This window comes from Polypterus senegalus, chromosome 12 (genome assembly GCF_016835505.1).
Source record: "Polypterus senegalus isolate Bchr_013 chromosome 12, ASM1683550v1, whole genome shotgun sequence".
Lineage (NCBI taxonomy): Eukaryota > Metazoa > Chordata > Cladistia > Polypteriformes > Polypteridae > Polypterus > Polypterus senegalus.
Window position 1 is genome coordinate 134,283,684 of NC_053165.1, and position 26,340 is coordinate 134,310,023.

The window sequence follows — 26,340 nt, forward strand, 5'->3', positions numbered from 1 at the left end:
TGGATCATTGTCCTGCTGCAAAACCCAAGTGTGCTTCAGCTTGAGCTCACAAACTGATGGCCGGACATTGTGCTTCAGGAATTTTTGGTAGAGAGCAGAATTCATGGTTCCATCAATCACAGCAAGTTGTCCAGATCCTGAAGCAGCTGAACAGCCCCAGACCATCACACTACCACTACCATGTTGGACTGTTGATATGTTCTTTTTCTGAAATGCTGTGTTACTTGTATGCCAGATATAATGGGGTACACAACTTCCAAAAAGTTATATAATACATTTCCTTCTGTTCTATATTCAGCACTCCTGACAAAAAAAAAAAAAACAAAACACACATTTCTAGGAGTCAGATTGCTCCAAAAAGGAAAATAAATAGGAGCCAGTAGCTTTGGTTTAGGTGCCAAATAATCAAATGTGTAAAATATTAATTTCTCAATTGTTTAACTTTCTAAACTCTGTGTGTGCCTAATTATTTTCCTCTTCCTGTGTAGTGTATCCTTCCCTTGTGTTTTTATGTCTGTCTTGATGATTTGCGTAATTGAATATCATTATAACTTTCAAACTAAGTACAGTCATTAAGAACAATATATTTTACTCAGGCAGTGAGTCTGCGCCACTGACCATCAAATGTCACTGTCAAAGGGCCATCCAATGTAATGTGGTTTTCTTATCTTCTTGATTGAAGTGAGGCAGCATTTGACAAAGGGCTCAAGATCAAACTGCTTAAGTGATGGGCCTTCAGTACTGATTCTCACTAAATCCTCTAACGTTAGGACATTGTGTGGGCTTTGCACTTTTAATTTTACCATGTTCTATACTGAAAAGCAATGTTCACACTGAGCTGCTGAAATAGGCAGAATAAGCATGATCTGAACAAGATGTAGATTATTATAGAAATCTGTAATAAAGCTCTTTTGTCAGCAAGAATTCCCACAAACTGTTGTAAGACTTGCCTGAGAATTGGCCTTTTAATCAGAATTCTTAGCAATCTCCAATACGTTTGCACAGCCTTGACATCCCATGCATTCTTCAACAAGTCTTCTTGATATCATTTAATTAAAGTGTCAATCTCTTTCTCCAAAAAGGGTTAAATCATCTGGCAACGAATAATCTAAGACCCATGTGGGCTTCCTTGCTGCGATAACTGGCTTTCCATTTCCTTGACTGTAACCTCCACTGTTTTCTCAGCATGCAATTGAAGGTTATCTCTAAATTTGGTGCGACTTGCACCTTTCACTTGGATATTCTGAAAGGTAATGCCTGTATTGTTACTACTCACTGGATTTCTCTGCTTTTTAATTTTCAGTCTGTCGGAGATCTGTGTTTTATAAGGGACATCCATCCATCCTCTTCCGCTTATCCGAGGTCGGGTTGCGGGGGTAGCAACTTAAGCAGAGAAGCCCAGACTTCCCTCTCCCCGGCCACTTCTTCCGGGAGAATCCCAAGGCGTTCCCAGGCCAGCCGGGAGACATAGTCCCTCCAGCGTGTCCTGGGTCTTCTCCGGGGCCTCCTCTCGGTGAGGAGCTCAGTCATCCAGGAGGCATCCTGATCAGATGCCCGAGCCACCTCATCTGACTCCTCTCGATGCGGAGGAGCAGCAGCTCTACTCTGAGTCCCTCCCGGATGACTGAGCTCCTCACCCTATCTTTAAGGGAAAGCCCAGACACCCTGCGGAGGAAACTCATTTCAGCCGCTTGTATTCGCAATCTCGTTCTTTCGGTCACTACCCATAGCTCATGACCATAGGTGAGGGTAGGAACGTAGATCGACTGGTAAATTGAGAGCTTTGCCTTACGGCTCAGCTCTTTTTTCACCACAACAGACCAATGCAGAGCCTGCATCACTGTGGATGCCGCACTGATCCGCCTGTCAATCTCGCAATCCATTCTTCCCTCACTCGCGAACAAGACCCCGAGATACTTGAACTCCTCCACTTGGGGCAGGATCTCACCCCCAACCCTGAGAGGGCACTCCACCCTTTTCGGCTGAGGACCATGGTCTCGGATTTGGAGGTGCTGATTCTCATCCCAGCTGCTTCACACTCAGCTGTGAACCGATCCAGAGAGAGCTGAAGATCACGGCCTGATGAAGCAAACAGGACAACATCATCTGCAAAAAGCAGTGACCCAATCCTGAGTCCACCAAACCGGACCCCTTCAACACCCTGGCTGCGCCTAGAAATTCTGTCCATAAAAGTTATGAACAGAATCGGTGACAAAGGCAGCCCCGGCGGAGTCCAACTCTCACTGGAAGCGGGCTCGACTTACTGCGGCAATGCGGACCAAGCTCTGACACGGTTGTACAGGGACCGAACAGCTCTTATCAGGGGTCCGGTACCCCATACTCCCAGAGCACCCCCACAGGATTCCCGAGGGACACGGTCGAACGCCTTTTCCAAGTCCACAAAACACATGTAGACTGGTTGGGCAAACTCCCATGCACCCTCCAGGATCTGCTAAGGGTGTAGAGCTGGTCCACTGTTCGCGACCAGGGACGAAAACCACACTGTTCCTCCTGAATCCGAGGTTCGACTATCCGACGGACCCTACTCTCCAGAACCTCCGAATAGACTTTTCCAGGGAGGCTGAGGAGTGTGATCCCTCTATAGGTGGAACACACCCTCCGGTCCCCTTTTTAAAGAGGGGGACCACCACCCCGGTCTGCCAATCCAGAGGCACTGTCCCCGATGTCCATGCGATGTTGCAGAGGCGTGTCAACCAAGACAGTCCTACAACATCCAGAGCCTTAAGGAACTCGGTATCTCATCCACCCCCGGGGCCCTGCCACCAAGGAGTTTTTTGACCACCTCGGTGACTTCAGTCCCAGAGATGGGAGAGCCCACCTCAGAGTCCCCAGGCTCTGCTTCCTCATTGGAAGGCATGTTAGTGGGATTGAGGAGGTCTTCGAAGTACTCCCCCACCGACCCACAACGTCGAAGTGAGGTCAGCAGCGCACCATCCCCACCATATACAGTGTTGACACTGCACTGCTTCCCCCTCCTGAGACGCCGGACGGTGGACCAGAATCTCCTCGAAGCCGTCTGAAAGTCATTCTCCATGGCCTCTCCAAACTCCTCCCATGCCCGAGTTTTTGCCTCAGCAACAACCGAAGCCGCATTCCGCTTGGCCTGCCGGTACCTAACAGCTGCCTCCAGAGACCCACAGGACAAAAAGGTCCTATAGGACTCCTTCTTCAGCTTGACGGCATCCCTCACCACCGGTGTCCACCAACGGGTTTGGGGATTGCTGCTGCGACAGGCACCGACCACCTTACGGCCACAGCTCCGGTCAGCAGCCTCAACAATAGAGGCACGGAACATGGCCCATTGGACTTAATGTCCCCACCTCCCTCGGGACGTGGTCAAAGTTCTGCCGATGGTGGGAGTTGAAGCTACTTCTGACAGGGGACTCTGCCAGCCGTTCCCAGCAGACCCTCACAACACGTTTGGGCCTACCAGGTCTGACCGGCATCTTCCCCCACCATCGAAGCCAACTCACCACCAGGTGGTGATCAGCTGACATCTCCGCCCCTCTCTTCACCCGAGTGTCCAAGACATATGGCCGTAAGTCCGACGACACAACCACAAAGTCGATCATCGAACTGAGGCCTATAAGGGACATCACATGTTGAACAAGTCATTCCAGCCCAGTATGCTGCAGAAACCCCTGTATCTTCCCTTTCCTTAATGGTCTGTCTGACAACCCCTTGATTGTAAGAACACAACTGTCAATAATAGCTGCACCTGCTTGTGGCAAAAATCAAAGGCGGCAGGGGGGCGTGCATTTCTACAGCTCTTCTCTAGCTGTGGAAACGAGCACCAGGCCGTGGATGAGACAGAAGGCCACAGAAGACATGAAACTGATAATGACAACTTTCTATAACCTTTTAAAATTCATTTTGGAAAATTTTACCTGTCCGCTGTTCATTTTATAAGCAGCCAACAAGAGGCATGCATTTCTAAGGCTAGGCTTTAGCTGGGGCAGTAAGTGTCTCTTCCAGAGGATAGGACAAAAGAGCAGAGTGGAGAAAAAAGTGAAAGAGACATCCTAAATGCTTTTAAATAAGTTTAGCTCATTTTTTTTTTATATATAAACAGAACAGCATTTCAAAGACAAAGCTACAGCTGTGGAAATGATTCTCAAGTGGATGGGATTGCGAGGCACATTGAATTGATATTGAAGATGTTCTGCAGTCTGTGAAAATACATTTTGAACAATTTCAGCTATACAGTGTTAATATTTGGAAGCAGCTTACAGGGGCACACATTTTTACAGCAAAGGGTCACCTGTGGAAATAAGTATCCCCTTTGGTGGAAGGGATGGAGGGGCATAGTAGAGATGAAATAAATGTGTTTTCCTGCATGTGTATTTCACATTCAAGCAGTCATACTGGAAATAATTTCTATTGTGTAACAGCCTGTGTAGGATTGTTAGTTGCAAAAGTTAATGTTAATTGGCAATTTAGGTCTGTGTGCCGATTGAAGTCAAAGAAATGCAAAGTAAAAGTAAACACTCACATTCAAGAGATACACTGATATAAGCACATGTATTTGCACCTGTGTCTAAAAGACCTAACTTTTTTTGTCACACATTTACACAGCTTGCTGTAGACACAGAACACACATGAAATGCATAGCATTTCAAACAACAATATACATCATTACCTATAGAATTCTTTAAAAGTCTTCAATACAGACTTGATGGAAAGGAGAGGTTTTGAGCTGGCAGTGATAAACGCAGAGTGTAAGTGTCAGAAGGGGCAAATGGTTGGCTGAAAGGTGGATGGGCAAAAGCCACTATATGACATTTGCAAAACAAAGGCAGCTATCCAGCTGCTGAGCTGATAAGGACATACCATTTTCCTCGCATGTTTTGGGAAAAATGGGTTGTCAAGGAAAACAAGATTTGGTGGGAATTCTACTGTTAAAGACATTGTGCATCATTTTAACTACACAGTGTTAACAGTTCAATCGGCTTAATCTGCCATGATCATCTGCACATGTAATACAACTTAGAGGTGTGGTCATGACAGGTAAAGGATATATATATATTTTTTTTAATAGAATTTAAACTATTTGATTCACACGTATATACCTACCAACATAATGGGCAGATGTTTTGCACTTCTTCCTTGGGTTTTGATGACCACTGCGTCACATTCAGCCCTTCATTCATCATTCTGAAAAAAGAGTTAACCAATCTTTTGGAATACAGGGCTACCGCATCAGCTGTGCATGCAGTTAGAAATATTTACATGTGTGCATCTCCAAGTTTGAGATCATTTTCAATGCATGTGCCTTGAACTCAGCATGGACACACAAAGTGTATAAACCAGCCTTAAGTGGAATGTGGCTTTCGGATATCCATGGGGGAACCTGTACAAACACATGTTAACAGCACATCAACTCAAAAATTTTAAAAAAAGCCCTTTTGCATCCGCTACAATATAGTTACTTTAAAGTTTCAATGACTTTGTTCGGCACTGGAGAACTAAGTAGAAATGATAATCACGAATGTCTACTTTCAGTCACATTTGCTGATATTTGTGTATTATTCATAGTTTTCCCTCATGCATTTCTTTTTCAGTATAGTTTAGTTTTAGCAATTCTGAGGTCTTGTTCTATTACTGGGTGGTAAATTCTCCTACAGCTCCTTTTTTAATATATTGTATGGTGGTTATCTAACTGTTAATGACACTTTGAAAGGTTTAATTGTTGAGATTTAATTTTATCAGTATATACAACATTATAATTCCTGAAAAAACTATTAGGTTGTTTTCAAGATGCCTCAAAAATCATTGTTTACTACAGCTTAACCAATGTTGCTCATGTACCATTCAAAAGGGTATTTAAAGTGATTTCATTGTGTTTATTACGATTTAATTGTGCTAATTGATGGAAAGTGTTCTGCCAGCTCCAATAAGTACACTTCTAAGTCAATACTGCCATTTATGCATTACATATAATTATAAGCTAAACCATAAAATTATCTAACCATTGATCCAGTTTTGAAATACTGACTTATACCAACTTCATGCAGAATAGGCTAGTCGAAAGTAGAGAGCGCAAAATTAGATTGGAAATGTGTTATCCTCATCACGCTTTAAAAAAAAATAAATAAAAATAAATAAAATAAAATAAAAAAAGCAAAAATCTTTTATTTCTAAGCTTGAACAAACCATCCATCCATCTACTAAATACACTAATCCAGAGCAAGGCTGCAAGAATGCTGGAGCCTGTCCCAAAAAACATTTGTTACAAGGCAGAAACTATCCCTGAACAGGATGCCAGCCCACTGCAGAGTGGACACACACACACGCCAACATAGCATTGTTAATTCACCTGAACCGTGTGTGTTTAGACTGTGGAGGAAACCCATGCAGATAACAAGGAGAACATAAAAACTCCACACAAATAGTACCCAGAACTACTGTGAGATAGGAGCACTGACACAGGAAAACCAATTGAGAGTTTATGTATAAGCATTTACCACCATTCCAATGTTTCTTTTTAAAGTAATGTGTAGCAGTGCAGGTCATTACCCAGTCTGATTTTTAAAATGCCCCGTCTGTCAGCTTTTCAAAGAGCAGAGGTTTGGCTTCTAAGGCATATAGACTTGTCTCCATATTGCAGCAACTGAATGATAAGACAATTCATTTGTTAATACGTGACAACCTGCTGTGTTTGTCCTCAACTCAATAGCACGTTTTTAAACTGGCAGCTCCTTCTCCCAAAAATTAAATGCAAATAGCCTGCACGTTACTCTGACTCTAGAGTGAATGACACTTCATATACAAATAAGCTTCCAAAAATTGTCATGCTGTACATCCTTTCAAAAGCAGATACATTTACTTTTATGCAGGGCTAGCTATAATAAGTCATTTTGTGACAACGTTAATGTATTATCTGGTCATTGCTGGCCCTTTATAATGTGTGAAAAAATGCATAAAGTAGATGTGACATTCCAGGCTGAATGTGTGCGTGTTTATTTTCCAAGAATCTGAAGAAATAACAAAGAAAGCTCGCACTTTCTAAGGGCATGCTGAGGTTTTCAGTGTATAAAATCATTTGGTTAAGCTCATGAGCAAAAGCAAGATCTGTTGACTCCCAAACAGCTTGTTATTCAGGACAATTACCATTTTAAAATGTCAATAAAATTTTCAAATATTAGGACTTATGCTTGGTGCGCTTATTTTGCTTAGGATATTAAAACACGTTCAAAATGTATTCATTTCTTTTGTGATGGTCACTCATCTTGTTTTCAAGTCTACTTTCTTAGCTTGTGGGAGTCAGGGACATATGCAAATGCAATGTTCCAGGGGCCTATTAAAAAGGAACTCTTCCAGCCATTAAAAATGTGTGTAAATGTAATTTTCTAATCCACTTAATCCAGACCAGGGACACAGGCGGTACTGGAGCTTATCCCAGTTCGCATACAGCGCAAGGCAGGAACAAACCCTGGACAAGGTGCCAGACCATTGCAGGGCGAAAACAACCAAAAACAAACTGGGGCCAATTTAGCATCACCAATTCACCTAACCTCCATGTCTTTGGACACTGGGAGGAAACCCACACAGGCAACATGCAAACTCCACACAACATGTGTACATGAAACTGGCAAATGATTTAAGAGACAAAAAGTAAAAGGCAAGCACATTAGATATTATATACAGGTATATGAAGATAGTTTACATTTCAATTCAATACACACCTGTCAGTATATACAGTGGGTACGGAAAGTATTCAGACCCCCTTCAATTTTTCACTCTGTTATATTGCAGCCATTTGCTAAAATCATTTAAATAAATTTTTTCCCTCATTAATGTACACACAGCACCCCATACTGACAGAAAAAAAAAATTTTTGAATTTGTTGCAGATTTATTAAAAAAGAAAAACTGAAATATCACATGGTCCCAAGTATTCAGACCCTTTGCTCAGTATTTAGTAGAAGCACCCTTTTGAGCTAATATAGCCATGAGTCTTCTTGGGAAAGATGCAACAAGTTTTTCACACCTGGATTTGGGGATCCTCTGCCATTCCTCCTTGCAGATCCTCTTCAGTTCTGTCAGGTTGGATGGTAAACGTTGGTGGACAGCCATTTTTAGGTCTCTCCAGAGATGCTCAATTGGGTTTAAGTCAGGGCTCTGACTGGGCCATTCAAGAACAGTCACAGAGTTGTTGTGAAGCCACTCCTTCGTTATTTTAGCTGTGTGCTTAGGGTCATTGCCTTGTTGGAAGGTAAACCTTCGGCCCAGTCCAAGGTCCTTATTAGCACTCTGGAGAAGGTTTTTGTCCAGGATATCCCTGTACTTGACCGCATTCATCTTTCCCTCGATTGCAACTAGTCGTCCTGTCCCTCTCTCCTGTCTCTCTTGGAGTTTGCTAAAAGATACCTGAAGGACTCGGAGATGGTGAGAAATAAGATTCTCTGGTCTGATGAGACCAAGATAGAACTTTTTGGCCTTAATTCTAAGAGGTATGTGTGGAGACAACCAGGCACTGCTCATCACTTGTCCAATACAGTCCCCACAGTGAAGCGTAGGGGTGTTTTTCAGCTGCAGGGACAGGACGACTGGTTGCAATCGAGGGAAAGATGAGTGCGGCCAAGTACAGGGATATCCTGGACAAAAACCTTCTCCAGAGTGATAAGGACCTCAGACTGGGCCGAAGGTTTACCTTCCAACAAGGCAATGACCCTAAGCACACAGCTAAAATAATGAAGGAGTGGCTTCACAACAACTCTGTGACTGTTCTTGAATGGCCCAGCCAGAGCCCTGACTTAAACCCAATTGAGCATCTCTGGAGAGACCTAAAAATGGCTGTCCACCAACGTTTACCATCCAACCTGACAGAACTGGAGAGGATCTGCAAGGAGGAATGGCAGAGGATCCCCAAATCCAGGTGTGAAAAACTTGTTGCATCTTTCCCAAGACGACTCATGGCTGTATTAGCTCAAAAGGGTGCTTCTACTAAATACTGAGCAAAGGGTCTGAATATTTAGGACCATGTGATATTTCAGTTTTTCTTTTTTAATAAATCTGCAACAATTTCAAAAATTCTTTTTTTTGTCTGTCAATATGGGGTGCTGTGTGTACATTAATGAGGGAAAAATTAATTTAAATGATTTTAGCAAAGGGCTGCAATATAACAACGAGTGAAAAATTGAAGGAGGTTTGAATACTTTCCATACCCACTGTATGTGAGCACTGATTCATTTATTCATTCTTTAATTCCCTAACATTAGTTAATATAATAAAGCACGACAGTGTATAATAACTGTCAGTGAAATTTGTTGTTCATATTTGAGATAACATTGGCTATATTATCTTTAGAAGTATCAACAATTATACACTTGTGCTCACAGCACCTACAGTGTACAATTGAGAGTGACAAACATATCTCTGAGCTTTGGGATTATAATAAAAAAGGGTAATTTAGCCAATTTAATTTTAAACTAAAACATGTTCATCTGAAAACATCACATACTTCAACTTTTTTCTTTTCATTCAGATATCTTCCAGGAAAATCTATTAAACACATCAACTACATCATTATAATATGGATCGGTAATTGGTCATCTTCACTGCCCACATATCAATATTGCTATCTGTGTAAAAAATTCATCTCAGTTGGGCCCTAATTTCAATGCATCATTCTGTACTCTGGTCGATTTAATCCTAAAATGTTAAAGAAAACAATGCATTTGAAGTTGGATACAAAAATGGCCCAACTAAAAATAGGGGCCTCAGTTCTATTCTAATATAGACCCCAATATATAAAATATACATGTAAAAAAAATCTCATTCAACCACTTGATGTATAATCAAATATATAAAGCAGAGTCGATGCAGGTGTGTATGTATGTTTGTCCGGCATACAAATCTGCACCGGGCATCCGATCGCCACCAAACTAGGGATGGGGCTCCTTTGTGGCCAGGAAGAGGTCATGGGTATGTTTGGTTGGGAAAAATGTTTGTGGTGAAGCACAGGGCACCTTTTTACTGACGTTTGTCACACGTCCCCGTACTTAAGATGGCCGCACGTTGCAGTAGATGGTCACCGCGGCACCATCTAGCAGTGGCTTTAGTCTCTGTGCGTCGCTCTTTACCCATGTTTCTTTAAATTGCCAAGAGATGGCGGAAGTGTCCAAGTATGAGAAGGCCGAGGGCTTTGATCGGGTGATCAGAAACTACCATATGGATGTAAAATGTGAATGACCCAGTATGTGTGACCGGCTGACACAACCGCTTTTCCGTGGGTCACAACCCCACACGGATGAATAGTGCTGTATTTCATTCACTAATGTCCATTATATGGCAGCACGTTTGAACAGAGATTTGCCTAAAAAAGACAGCATCCTTCCCCCGCCATTTTCCCCACATGCACCAACGCTTGTATGTCACTTCTCTCTGTAGTTACCATCGCCAATGTCCGTTAGATGGCAGCACAGTTCAACACAGACGCCCCTTACAAATACAGCACCCCTCCCCGCCATTCCCCAAGACGGTTTCAGTGCTACTCTTTCTCACTGGCTTTCCATATTTGCGGTGCTATTTGCTTGCTTTCCGACTACCAGTACGATTTCACTGTTGCTCTAACTGACTGGTGCCGTTTGTTCCCTTTCCGGCGTATTGTAAATAAGGTAAATTCATCTCACTGTGGTGCTTATTCTGTACGTAATACCATGTAACATTATAATTGTCCTGCTTTTCGGTGATATACCCATACCACTGAAAAAAGACGTAGAATTGGAAGGCCCACTTTTGATGCCAGAAGAAAGTCTATTTCAAAGGCGTCTAAAACAGAATCCACAGTGGAGGAACTTACAATAAAATGTGAATCAGAAAACTGTTTGTTCTATTTCTATGTTCCGTTTCTTTCATTTGGGAAATTCACCGGTTATAGATTTCCGGGCAACGGCGGGTACTTCTGCTAGTACTGCGTAAAACATGAGCAAATCAGTAATATTGCAAGATGCTTCTAGCTTTTAACATGCCAAAATGCAACACCCATGCATAAAAGGGCAAAAATCATTGTTCATTTCAAACCTCTACAGCTTGTGAAGAAATGTAACAAATATTAAAAGAAAAAAAAAAAAAAAACAAACAAAACACTTTATATGAAATGGTTTCTTTCAATGTTTATAAGAGGAAAAAATGGAATTCTCAAAGATGCACATAAGTACCAATATAAAAAAAATTCAAGTGGTTCAAGTGGCTATAATACAATACAGGATAAACATTGATAACATATTTGCATTCCACGTCATATTTGTTTGGATAACTTTGGATCTCATCACTCAATCAGGAAGCATACAGTTCATTGACAAAGCACAGCCTTTTCAAACACGAGCTGTTTTTCAGAGACCCTTTACAGTCTAACTCAAACAAAAACATACTGAAATTATTGGTTGGCACATAATTCTCTAAACTTCTGCTGACCAAACTGCTTGACATTTGAATTCTGTATTATCCACGCATTCATACATAATTTAGTACACTTCGTACCATGGGCCTCATTCTACCTGTTGTACACAGTAAGACTATGTATTCATATTCTCAGTAAAACTACCCAGGTAAAATTGCTGGAGGTTGATCAAACATGCTAAATATTACTTTTAATTAATTTTTGTAGACCACTGCAGGGCTTCTCAGGATATTTTCATAGGGTATAACAAGTAACACGATTGCCAGTTAGGATTGGCCACTAAGTCAATAACTGGAAATGCAAGGTTTCATATTAACCAGGCTGACCCGCCTTTTAAGTTGACCACTTCTTAAGGCAATTCAATATGTAGATCAATTTGATATTTTATACAAACTCATTAATTTGGTTATATTGCATTTGAGCGGTATTACTTTAATACTCGTAGTTTGTTATTTTTGTGATGAAATGTAAACTTTTTTTCCTATATTGAGGTCGCCCTTTTGAACCCCCCTGATATTTACTACGCGGTGAGGCATTTGTACTCCATCAACATTAATTATTTCCAGAGACATAATTTCGTCTATTTTTCCAGCGCACAAAAGCAAGGGAACGATGAGAGCACCAGAACTCTGCTCACATCATGTCGCTTCATACCGCAAGCTGCAAGTAGTAAGTCTGTGATAAGCGGAATACCGCTATGCTTTCTACTCACGGGACAGAAGGAGAATCCCGACCGCTTTTATATAGTAAGAAAGAAGAAGATATCGCACAGTCTGGAGTAGAAAATCATCTTTTAACTGGAAAAACGAAACTACAAATCCCACCGTGCACTGCAAAATGTGTGAAACTCCGCGCCTGCATAGCACTCACGGGACAGAAGGACAATCCCGACCGCTTTATATAGAAGGATGTTATGAATTCCATCAAATAAATTTGAATATGGATTACAAATTCTGGAGAACACGTACATGTGTCAGAAATACCTTGAAAGGGTCAATTAGCATGTTTTTTGTTAGGCAAGCAAAAATGATATTTTATAGGTCATCAAAACCAATACAAATTCCACAAAAAGTATTTTTTGATGATTTATTTACTTTCCTTTTCTGATTCATTACAACTCATACTTATTGTACCATGCAATCACACGTGGATAGGATTTGGCTGTTTAGGACAGGAGCAAATGTGGCATACAGAATATATTAACTACTAAAAAGTTCTGCTTTCACTTTAAGACATTTGTCAGGATGTGAACACTGTAGGTCTCTGAAAAATGTGGCAAAGGAAGGCTTAGAAGCATACATCAAATGCAATGAATAGCGAGGATGCAGAATTCTACATGTAAGGGCTCATTTATACTTCACGCGACGCGACACATGCTGCAGCGGACGCTCCTGCTACGCAAGCGTTGAAGTGTTTATACTTCTGCGCTGCATTTTACGTAAATCTGGAGGAGTCCACCAGGTGGCAGTGTGAGATATTATCGTGGTGAGAACATGTTTGGCTTCTCTGTGTTGTGAATTGCCTAAAACACCTATTAAATTCCGATAACACATTACCGCAATATCTGTGAAAAGGATGTTTATTGATTTAATCCATCAATCCAGGGATGTGTCCATTCCAACAAGCATTGGGCACGACTGAGAAACAATCCCTGGACGAGGTCTCCGCTCATCGCAAGGTGAATACAAGCACACATACACTAGCGTCATTTTAGCAGCACCAAATCCCCAAATCCGCTTATCTTTGGAAGGAAACCTGAGCACAGTGTGGAATACAAGCAGGAAATACCAGCAACGTAACTCCCTGCGAGACAGCAGTACTATTGCTCCGCCACCGTGTCACCCCCATGTGTGTAATTATTAACAGTATTCATTATTTAAATGAAATTATATGTAAAATGTAACATACACACTTCAATGCATTTCATCATGAAAGTGATATCAAGTATGAATCTAAAGATTCTAAATGTGCAGAGAGTTGGAATATCATACATTTAATTTGTTCTGTGTGGTGATCTTTTTCTGCTTGCCGCAGCTGTCAGGTCCAAGAAGCTCGTAGCGATTAAAAACTGGGATGACGTTACGACGGTCTGCTTTAATGATAAAGTAAACTACGAGGTTAAAGTGGACAATTCGAGATTAAATCCGAAATTTCCACTTTAATCACAAAATACACGTTTTCACCGTGTCCTTTATTTTTTTCTCAGTGGTTCAAATATAACGCTATACATTATGTTGCTGTTGTTAAGTTGCAAAAATAAAAAAAATAAAAAAGACGACACAAAAGATGGTATGTGAGACTTTTAAAATGTATCATGTCATTACATTCGGGAACTATCTACATGTGACAGAAAGCCTCTATGCCGATCCTATGGGATGGATACATTTTAAAAGTCTCAGAGCAGTCTATTTTTTTTTTTTGCAACTTCACATCGGCAACATAATGTATAGCGCTGTATTTGAGCCACTGAGAAAAAAAATAGACACGTGAAAGTGGTATTTTGTGATTAAAGTGGAAATTTCTGCTTTAATCTCGAAATGTTCACTTTAACCTCGTAGTTTACTTTATTATTAAAGCAGACCATCGTAAACGTCATCCCAGTTTTTAATCGCTACGAGCTTCTTGGACCTGACAGCAGGTAATGTAAAAAAATAAAAAATAAACGGCACAAAAGATGGTATGTGAGACTTTTAAAATGTATCGTGTCATTACGATCAGGAATATGCGACGCTTGAATATAAAAGCACCACGAATGCATCTGTATGTCGCCATTTTGCTTCAACACTTTGAACCATTCATCAAACAGCAAAGCGCGCACATCGATCCCCGAAGGATCTCCATAGAGGCTTTCTGTCACATGTATATATAGTAAACAGAGACTCTGACGTCACGTTCCGACTTTTAGCACACTGCGCCCCCCGACTTTTTGCTGGTACTGCAACTCGCACACGTGTCACGTTAATTTCTGAGGACCTGCTCAGAGGACGCGTGAAATGAACGCTGGGAACGCGTGGCAGCCATGATGCGGACGCGTATGCGTTCTGAGCGTGAAGTATAAATGAGCCCTAAGACGCGCAGAACCACCATCTCACATTTGGTCAAACATACTACACACAGTACTTATTAAACTGGACAATGCCAAAGTTTAGAGTAACCCAAAAAATCTTCATACCTAATTGCTTTTAAGCAAACTAAGCTATCCAAAGGTCCATCAATTCTGTTTCTATCAAAGTTTACATATTAATGCCTGAAAATATTTGAGATATAACCTTAAAACACTGCAAGCAAGGCAGGACCTTGCTTGTCCTGAGAGGGGGTATTACAACACAAGCTCACACACCAATCTACACTCAGTTGTACTCAGCCAATAAAAAAATCACCCATTAATCCAACCTGTACATTTTTTGAAGTGTGGGAGTACAAATTGTGCAGAATCCAAACATACAGTGCCTGGGCCAAGATTTAAACATATAATTCTGGAACTGCGAAGGAGCGTAACTAACAGCTATATACACTGACAGAACACATTGTTTTAAAGCTTATCTCAGCTAATCCAAATACTACTTGAAAACTACCAGTCTAGTAAAATATGCAATTTGACAGGGTTAGAACAGGTTTCAAAGAGGAATGTAACAGGGGAATTATATAAAAAACCACCACACACAATCTGAGCCATTTTAAAATCTATTGGGATAAGATGCACCATCAAAAGGCACTTGTCAAATGTATACATAATACAAACACATTTATTTGAGGGGCACTGTGTAAGGCTTCATCCTAACAAGGCAAACTTTGCCACTACCTAGAGCACAAACCCACACTGAGCTATGACGACGTTACATGAGCAAAAGACAAAACACAACCCACTAACACACCATGTTAACAGTCTCAAAGGTTTTATTTGTGCTCATATTCACACTAAATTGCTAAATTGCACACAAAAACAAAAAGGTAATATATCCTACCTACTTGTCTGTGTTCTGAAACCAATTAAAACAGACTTTTAGGAATACACAAATAAGCCAGCATGTGTTTAAAAAAAAGCAATCAAGCAAATGTGACAGAAAGAATGATTACTCTTATTTTCAACTACAAATAATGTCATTTAGCTACTATCTAAAAAACAATATTTATGAATGATTCTACTATACTATTCTTGTTTTTGTTGTTCTAGATAACAGGGTGCATTGCCAATTTGTACTCATTGAAATATCACAGACATCACAAATACACAATTATAGCTTCTAATTCAAAGAAGCAGGTATGAATAACTGTGATACTGAGATTATATTTTTCATAATTATATAAACATTGGACTATACAAAGACTACACTGTAGTATATATTTATACATATATACAGTGGTGTGAAAAACTATTTGCCCCCTTCCTGATTTCTTATTTTTTTTGCATGTTTGTCACACAAAATGTTTCTGATCATCAAACACATTTAACCATTAGTCAAATATAACACAAGTAAACACAAAATGCAGTTTTTAAATGATGGTTTTTATTATTTAGGGAGAAAAAAATCCAAACCTACATGGCCCTGTGTGAAAAAGTAATTGCCCCCTGAACCTAATAACTGCTTGGGCCACCCTTAGCAGCAATAACTGCAATCAAGCGTTTGCGATAACTTGCAATGAGTCTTTACAGCTCTGGAGGAATTTTGGCCCACTCATCTTTGCAGAATTGTTGTAATTCAGCTTTATTTGAGGGTTTTCTAGCATGAACCACCTTTTTAAGATCATGCCATAGCATCTCAATTGGATTCAGGTCAGGACTTTGACTAGGCCACTCCAAAGTCTTCATTTTGTTTTTCTTCAGCCATTCAGAGGTGGATTTGCTGGTGTGTTTTGGGTCATTGTCCTGTTGCAGCACCCAAGATCGCTTCAGCTTGAGTTGACGAACAGATGGCCGGACATTCTCCTTCAGGATTTTTTGGTAGACGGTAGAATTCATGGTTCCATCCATCACAGCAAGCCTTCCAGGTCCTGAAGCAGCAAAACAACCCCAGACCATCACACTACCACCACCATATTTTACTGTTGGTATGATGTTCTTTTTCTGAAATGCTGTGTTCCTTTATGCCAGATGTAACGGGACATTTGCCTTCCAAAAAGTTCAACTTTTGTCTCATCAGTCCACAAGGTATTTTCCCAAAAGTCTTGGCAATCATTGAGATGTTTTTAGCAAAATTGAGACGAGCCCTAATGTTCTTTTTGCTTAACAGTGGTTTGCGTCTTGGAAATCTGCCATGCAGGCCGTTTTTGCCCAGTCTCTTTCTTATGGTGGAGTCATGAACACTGACCTTAATTGAGGCAAGTGAGGCCTGCAGTTCTTTAGATGTTGTCCTGGGGTCTTTTGTGACCTCTCGGATGAGTCGTCTCTGCGCTCTCGTGGTAATTTTGGTCGGCCGGCCACTCCTGGGAAGGTTCACCACTGTTCCATGTTTTTGCCATTTGTGGATAATGGCTCTCACTGTGGTTCGCTGGAGTCCTAAGGCTTTAGAAATGGCTTTATAACCTTTACCAGACTGATAGATCTCAATTACTTCTGTTCTCATTTGTTCCTGAATTTCTTTGGATCTTGGCATGATGTCTAGCTTTTGAGGTGCTTTTGGTCTACTTCTCTGTGTCAGGCAGCTCCTATTTAAGCGATTTCTTGATTGAAACAGGTGTGGCAGTAATCAGGCCTGGGGTTGGCTACGGAAATTGAACTCAGGTGTGATACACCACAGTTAGGTTATTTTTTAACAAGGGGACAATTACTTTTTCACACCGGGCCATGTAGGTTTGGATTTTTTTTTCTCCCTAAATAATAAAAACCATCATTTAAAAACTGCATTTTGTGTTTACTTGTGTTATATTTGACTAATGGTTAAATGTGTTTGATGATCAGAAACATTTTGTGTGACAAACATGCAAAAGAATAAGAAATCAGGAAGGGGGCAAATAGTTTTTCACACCACTGTAAATACTGGATGTTCTCACCATGAATGTGTTGATGTTGAATACATACTGTGGCGGATGGCCAGGGCCCATGCCTGGCCGGGACACCCCTTCGATACTTAGTCTGAGGGAACAATCATGAGCAACACACTACTTCCCCCGGAATGCTTGGTGGCAGCCCCCCGGGTAGCATCGGGGCCACAGATATGGGACTTTGGAGCTCAGCCCTGTTGGGCTCCGTGGCCACAGCCAGGGGGAGCTGCACTGCTTCCTGAGCCCGTCTGGGCAGCAATGCAGCCACACCCGGAAGTGCAGTCAGATGCAGGTTATCAAGCACCTGCAGCACTTCCGTGTGGGCTAAAAAGGGAGTCAGCAGCCACCACTCAGGAAGCCAGAGTTGGGAGGAGGAGGAAAATGCTTGCCGGGAAGAGTGGTGGTGAAGCCTAGAGTGTGTTTGCTTTTTGCTTTGGTGTTTTTGTTTGGTGCTTAGTGGGACTGTGCTGTGGCTGAGGGACACAGGGAAAACGTGGCTCTCAGCTGAAGAAAATTACAGATTTGATTTATTTTTTTCACGTGCCTCACGGTGTCAGTCTGCATAGGGTCGGCGCTCATATAGCGCCTGTTTTACAATACATACACACACAAGAAATAACAATGAACAATATTCACAAACAAAAACTATCAACATTTAAAAATGAAAGCACCATTTTATTCAAAACAGACATTTTTCTAAATGCATAAACTTTTCAAATGATGTGAAGAAACACACCTATTAAATCTACTGTCTCAGACAACCTTCCACAACAAATCTTCAAAACCTGATTTTTTATAAGACAACAGAAATCCAAACACTATCATTAAACATGTTTAGGGCTAGTTAGCAAACAATCTGTTGAAGGTATAGTTGATTACTGGTAAGAATGATAATGTCTTGCACTGGTATAGCAAACCTTCAAAGTAGGTATTTCTCAATGAGAAGGGTGTGTATAAAATGCAAAATAAGAAAATCAGAGAACTGCAACAAACTAAGCATTCTGAGCTACAGCTTCAAATGAAACATGCCTTTCCAAGCAAAACTACAGAGTGTACAGTACAAGTAAAACATACAGAAAAGAAAGTGCCTCACTGAAATAATTAAAACTGGTTTGTAACCTGCAAATTGTAAGCAAGACCAACAACTCAAAAGATGTCGTCATGAAAGGAATGTTCATTCACTGCACAGATAACACTAGTAATTAAATAAAAAATGGTGTAAATTTTGCAAAAACATTAGAATTGCTCATAAATCTTCTATCTCAACCCTGTAACTATAATGTCTGTATGAAGAAACTACTCTCGCACAGTTCTCAAGTGGGATTTTTGGCCCATTCTTCTATACAGTCTTAAAATCTTGAAGGTTACGGGGTCCTGCTGATGAGTCTTGACTTCAGTTTATTCCAGTAATGTTTTACTGGGTTTTGATCTGCCAGTTGACTGTGTCATTCCAACACTTTTTCTTCCTTCCTCTGGAACCAACTGAGAATCCCCTTTGCATGTCTCATCCTCACCATTCTGGTGGATGCCAACAGAATGTTGGCTTCAAAATGTCCCAGTACAGGGCTCCATTCATCACCCAATTTGACAATCTGGAATAATACACCATTACCATGAGAGAGAAACATTCCCATACCCTGATGCTTCCACCTCTAAATTTCACTGTGGGACTGTTATTTTTTGAGTCATATGCAGAGTCATTTTTCCTTCAAACATTAATACCAAAAAGCTTTGACTTTTGTCTCATCTGACCACGCTATATTCTCTCAATCAACAACTGTTTTAAAATGCTGTGCAGCAAACTTCAAACAAGCTTCAACATGCCTCCTCTTCAGTAATGGAGTCTTCTGGGGTGATTACACACAGATACCATTCAGTGGTCAACATTGTCTATTGTTTTCTTGCCGACGACTGTACCTGCCCCTTCCAGGTCTTTCTGGCACTCTATAACACTAGAATTACCAAAGCCTACGAAAAACTCGTAAATCCATTCCACCTTAAATCCCTTTGCAGCTCTCCGTCAAAGGTCTTTTTTCCTGCAAATGTGTCGATAAGCAGCATGTAGCCTACTATCACATCCCCCCACCGCCGCACAGTTTTCTCAGCTCAAATCTGTTTACCTTTGTGTCAGTTGCTTACAGTTGTATAGTGAGAAGTCAGGTTAAATGACATCTTTTATAAATACTATATCCTTATTTGGAACACATTCATTTCATGTGTGTTCCGTGTCTACAACAATCTATGTAAACACATCGTTAAAACAGAAACGTTACTACATCAGAGAAAGAATTCACGTCACACTTTTACCATTGCTGTACTTTGTATATCTACATGGAAAGCTCTGCAGTCTACTTGTGACTTTACGCTGTAGGAAGTAAATAAATCAAGGTAAATAACATTTGATCTGGCTTTTATGCAAGCAACATATAAATGTTAATGTTTTGGGCCCATGCACCATCCAGATCTAAACACAAGCATGGAGAGTCGTTTGCGTACTGAAGAGTCTATAGCTGCAGGTGTAAGTTGCCATCGCTGTACTTTGTATACAAGAGCCAGACCGAATGTTATTTACCTTGATTTATTTACTTACTTCCTACAGCATAAAATCACAAGTAGACTGCAGAGCTTCCCATTTGCATATACAAAGTACAGTGACGGCAAAAGTGTGACATGCATTCTTTCTCCGATGTAGAACCCCTGTCATCATCCGAGTTCACCTCTGCTATAGGACGTCTAAGTGAAAACAGCAGTGTCAGATTTTGGGAGGGTCTTTGTGAATGCGACTAAGAGAATTAAAAAAAAAAAAAAAAGCAGCTGACCCTTACAAGTATCATACATTTACACTGGCTGTTACAGACTCAAATCAAATGTATGTTTTTATTCTAAAATAGTAAGAATAAGAGTAGCTCACTACTTAAAACGGAGTTTTCTGGGGTTGAACCCGTGAAGTTTTGATTACCAGTCAACAGTTGATACCCTTGCACCACCGAAACGGTCACATCAAAGGGATGTCAATGTCACATCCTAACGCAGGTTCTTTTTCTGCAATCTTTGAATAGAAGTGCACTTTTTCACAAAAGGTACAAATATAACAGAACGAGTTTCTTTGATATTTGGACTTCAGGTTTCACGTTATACACTTCGCATCTACATTTTGTCAATTATTACTAAAACATGAAAAACGTTTGTTTTAACAATGTGTTAACATAGATTGTTGTAGACACGGAACACACATGAAACGCATGTGTTCCAAATAACGATATAGTATTTATAAAAGGTGTCATTTTGCTTGACTTCTCACTCTATACAACTCTAAGCAACTGAAACCCAGGTAAACAGACTTGAGCTGAGAAAACTGTGCGGCGGTAGGGAGATGTGATAGCAGGCTGCTTAGTGATACATTTACAGGACAAAAAGACACTGACGGAGAGGTGCGAAGGGATTTAAGGTGGGATGGATTTACAAGTTTTTTCGTAGGCTTGTATAATTCTAATGTTAAGTGGTCCTTTGTTCATGGGCTACTCTTCTGACTAAAGGTCTACCCATTCGGAAATCTTGGGAAGAGCCCCAGTGCATGATCAGTTAACAGTTGAGTGACGTACCTTCCAACTGTGGATAATGACCCAATGGTGCTTATAGGAACATTAGTTGAAAAATCCATCAGTACCTACTACCATGGCTAAGTTGCTTAACAACACTGTTGCATGGTTCTTGGAAGAACTCTTTGCCTTTACCCATCAGTAGATGTTTGTTATGTAACAGTTTGGTAACAAATTACTTTTTAGCTCACATTCACATATCGGGTAACTTTTGTTCAAAATGCAAAAGTACTACCCTACCAACATGCAATAACCCAGAATCTTTTTAGCATAGGTACTAGAACAAGTTAGTGAAATCAGCTGGTCTAATACCTTTTTCCTGTAACATGCCAGTTTATGCATGTAACTATGTATTGGAATGGTGACATTGTTCTATTGCGTTAAGACCGATGTGTTATTGAAATTTCACGTGTGTAACTGAATTGCAAAATGTTTAACTAGGCTGACCCGCCTTTTAAGGCGACCGACTTAAGTTGACCACTTCTTAAGGCAACTCAATATGTAGATCAATTTAATATTTTATACAAACTCATTAATTTGGTTATACTGCATTTGAGCGGTATTACTTTAATACTCGTAGTTTCTGTTATTTTTGTGATGAGGTTATATTGAGGTTGCCCTTTTGAACCCCCCTGATATTTACTATGCGGTGAGGCATTTGTACTCCATCAACATTAATTATTTCCAGAGATATAATTTTGTCTATTTTTCCAGCACATTTCACACAAAAGCAAGGGAACGATGGGAGCACCAGAACTGTGCTCACATCATGTCGCTTCGTACCGCAAGCTGCAAGTAGTAAGTCTGTGATAAGTGGAATACCGCACTCACGGGACAGACGGACAATCCCGACCACTTTTATATAGTAAGAAAAAAGAAGATATCGCACAGTCTGGAGTAGAAAATCATCTTTTACCTGGAAAAACGAAACTACAAATCCCATCGTGCATTGCAAAATGGACGGGGCGTGTGTGAAACTCAGCACCTGCGTAGCACTCACGGGACGGAAGGACAAACCCAACCGCTTTTATATAGAAGGATGAGAAAAATGTAGACTTATTCAATAGTTATTCTCCCTTACTGTATTCTACCTTGACCTCAGTTACCAACAAAAAAGTTACAAGAAAATCTAAGATTAGACTACTAAGTGTATTGGGATATGGTGCATTGCCTCTGCAACACATCAGGGTTTAGGTCTGATCCTTAAAATGAAATGTGTAACCCTGAGTGTGTTTCTTAACCCATTTGTGAAAACAGTGGTGTTAATAGGATTTGTAAAGGTGACAAATGAATGAGTACTACTGTAGAATAAATGTAGATACAACAGAGTAACATTTTAAACAGTATTAGGCTTATTGAATATATGTGGATGTCCACTTTTGCAGATCATATCTGTGCAATATTCATCTTCAAATTTGTGATATCTCTGGATTTAAAGCAAGTGTCCAGTCTATGGAACTATGCAAATATTTGTTAAAATGAACAAGTACAAAAGAACTAAGTGATTTCTGGCTTGTGGTACTAAATTCTCAAATTGTCTCAATTAACTTCTTGAAAGATTTAACAACTAAACAAAACCCATGTTTATCTTACCCTTACCCATTTGCAAACACAGTGAGGGTGGAGGGAGTGGAGGATGACACAGCAATACTTCTGAATTTACTGAATTAGGGACAGATTCAGGACTTTTTGACTAACACATAATAGTGAGTGTTGCTGGCCGATTCACTGATAACCTTAATAATAATTCTTTGCATTTATATAGCGCTTTTCTCACTACTCAAAGCGCTCAGCAATTGGAGGTTAAGGGCTTTGCTCAAGGGCCCAACAGAGCAGAGTCCCTTTTGGCATTTTATGGGATTCGAACCGGCAACCTTCCGATTGCCAGTGCGGATCCCTAGCCTCAGAGCCCACCATGATCCATCATAATACATCCATGGGGATACTTTAAGGGTGCTGTCTGTGGCCACTTCCGTTTATCTTACACGTAAATAACAGCAGGAGTTCACACAAGGGACAGACATACCCTGAAATTTACAGACGACTGTCATTGCAAGTCATCTAAAAGATGGGTAAGACAGCCATTGTCTGCTGTTATGTTTATTGTTGTGATCATTTCTTTTTACAAATAAAGACAAATCAATATCCAATTCAACAAGTCAATCCCATGAGTGTTTGGGTTTCCTGTTTATGTACACGCTGATAATTTAGGAACTATTAACAATATTTTAGCCAAAAAAAGAATACATTTTGCACATTTTAAATAAGCAACTGGATAATAGAAATATAGATTATGCAACACAATTAATGCAAGAGGTTTTTCCCCATGCACAAATTTCACGTTGTTTCTCCATTGTACAGCACTGGCTACCATCGAGTTATTTTATGTCATAAAGTACTTTCTCTCCATGCTGCATGAAAACATTTCTTTTTTGTGGCCCCAACTTCAAAGTACATTGGGTAACATTACACGAAAAAAAAAAGAAAAAAAAAAAAATCGGTGGAATGCTTCAACACAAAATGATTTTGTAAGAAGAGCAGACGAGGCTTTCCCTTTTAACAAAACCCAATTGGTCTAAAGTGGACAAAACCTTACCTTAATGAAGCATTTTTTATCAAGTCCTTTGTGAATCTATGGTTACATTTACTTTTAGGATGTTTAGTTTGGCAGCCACAGCTTTAAGAATCTAAACCATCTTAAAACAGTAAAAATTCACAGCCGAATTATTGGTTTGCAGCAGACTGCTACTGAGCTGTATTGCAAACAGGTTAGAAGGAAGGTCAAGTCAATTCTATCAGACAATAGCCATCCCTTTTTCCTAAACTTCTGCTACCACCAAGGGTAAAGAACAGATTTGAGAACTCTTATTCATAGAGCTACAAACATTGTGTTATCTGTCTTTTGGAGATATATTGCTAAATTCTGACTTGTGTATTTTTAAATGTATATTTTCCTCTCTGTACTAATCCAGAGTGCATCTACTTAGGGTAATACTAATATTCATTTTTTGTGAATAAGCTTGCTTTCTAGTATCTATGTAACGATGCCTTAAAAGGAGTATTTCCTTCAGTAAACAAACTTCACTCTAAAATAATATACCTAAGGTACTTTAAAATAAAAATGATACGTTTTCCCCGCGTATATAATAGAACAAGTACTTGTTTAACAGCTCAGTTTAGTTAAACTTATCTGTCGACGGCTCGGTTCACTTTCAGTTTCGTAAAAGATAACGATCTCGACATCACTTATATCAACACTACCAAATTACTCTATAAGACGCATCGATTCTTAACCCCTTCCCTGTATCAGTCGGATCGGGCTTTCCAGTTCTAAACATTAGCTTAATTTGTAGCAAATGCTTTTGGATTTCGGTTCGCTATATCTTCACACAACAACGAAAGGGACCGAGCCAGATGCAGCGCGAAGTCTGAGGTAAATTAAATCTCTTTCTGCTCGAGTATATTCACTGCAAGGCTGCTCGCCTCGTCCCGGGCAACATCAAATGCCTGCGTTTTGGTTCTTTCAGTCCCAACATTATATCAGCTATTGAGGACTTCGTTAGCTCAGTTTAGTGGCCGTCTCCACTGCCCAGCAGCCCGGTTCACGCCCCCTCCTCTCAAACTAGCCCTTCCCCTGAACTGCACAAGAAAATCACCTAGAGAAGCGATCCGTTATACGCAACAGTATTTCCATAACACGACTGCACCCAGAACACTTTCAGTGCGCTCTTAATAGCCGGGAGAGGACTGTTAAAAACAAGGCTTCAACCGGAGGACCGCCTGTCAGTCCGAGCGCCATTGTGTGAAGGGACTGGGGAGGGGGAAATCAGCTCAGGCCGCAGCTCCGGCCTCGGTCAACACTGAGGTAGAGTAGTACTCCGCAGCTTCGTCGAGAAACACTCAACCCACACACTGATGCTCAGTAGCTAGAAAGGGGGCAGTCAGCAACACAGCGCCCATTAGAATCAGTCGGTCCGAGTCTCCCTCTCCCCACGCAGCCGTGACAACATCCCCGCTCGTTTGCTGTCTCTCACCGCCTCAACAACAACACTCCTGGCCGGCCTCTCCCCAGCGCCCGTTCTGCACAATAGCCGACCCTTGCAACAACGCTCCTTTCTCTTTTCGAATAAGCACCTCCAATAGCAACCCGACAGGCCTCTACTCGTCAATTAACGGGCTATATCAAGGGTGATTTTAAAGCTGCGCCTTACCTTCAGTTCCGCACTCTCCGCCATCTTGTTCCTCTTGGCGCAGGCGTGATCACCCCCTCCCGCGCACGTGGGCTCACGCATTTGGCAACGCCGACGTCGTGCGTCACAATCTGTTTAAATCCTGGCGCCTTTTATTAACCACAGTTATAGTAAGTCGTTTCGAAGCAGTAGAAATGTTGATTAAGCTGTCTAAAAAAGAAGGCAACGCAATTACAGTATTTTACCTCTGAAGTATGAGATAGTTTCCCGGAATGACTGTATTTTTCAGTGCTTTAATGTACGTGTACTCAATCATCTCGTGGAAAAACGATGCAAGCATTAGAAGAAATCCGGGATCACGTAACGCTTGTTTAGCTCAACTGAGTAAGTAAGTTACATTTCGAGTTGGACAGTCTGGATTAAAAAACATTGATTAAAGTTAATAAGCACGAGACTGGTTACTACAGAAATTGTAATGAGCCAAAGACTATACAGCATATTTTATCTGACTGTGGGTCGTACGAGGACCAACGGATTTGGGACTTACACAGCTGTCTCAGGAGAGTGTTTTAAAAAAGAAGTTGTCACCACGGACTACATGCGTGTATGTTTGTCTTTTTGAAACAAATTATGCGAATTCTGTATGGAAACGAAGGTCTGTGATACGGTTTGCATATTGGCAACTGGAGATCCATAATCTTCTATATATATATAATTCACTAAGGCAAGACAACCATGGAAAGCACGCCGGAAGGGGCGTGGATTCACTAAGCCGCCGACAAGTGAGACACCTATGGCGCACGCAGGAAGGAGCCACGCCCATCAACTCCAAGACCATTGGATACGACGACAACTCACAGGGCCACGCCCACCAACTGGGACGCGACAACACAGAAAAAATGGCATCATTTATATTCGTCTGTCGTAGAGGCCAAATGCAGTGCAGGTCAGGTTAATGTCATGTGCATGTCAATCGCCATATGCGTGTGAAACCGTTTACAAGGTGTATCCCGTGGGATCCTTAAAACAATCCTTTACAACTGAGGTTAAAGCACAATGAAGTAAGCAGTCTTTAAAAACTGAGTTTTCGGTTACGACGCACGACCGTGGGCAGCATAGCAAACTGTTTTACACGCTCCGCGACA

The 26,340-nt window shown here is 40.8% G+C and overlaps 1 protein-coding gene across 1 annotated transcript in view; it reads right to left on the bottom strand.

The window, feature by feature from the left end:
• Window positions 1-25,260, bottom strand: part of pias1b (protein inhibitor of activated STAT, 1b) — a 91,326-nt gene extending 66,066 nt beyond the window's left edge. The window contains exon 1 of the mRNA XM_039773500.1: window positions 25,217-25,260. Within this exon, the coding sequence (XP_039629434.1) occupies window positions 25,217-25,240 (24 nt within the window). The 5' untranslated portion in view covers window positions 25,241-25,260. The remainder of the gene's footprint in view (window positions 1-25,216) is intronic.
• Window positions 25,261-26,340: the final 1,080 nt, after the last annotated feature.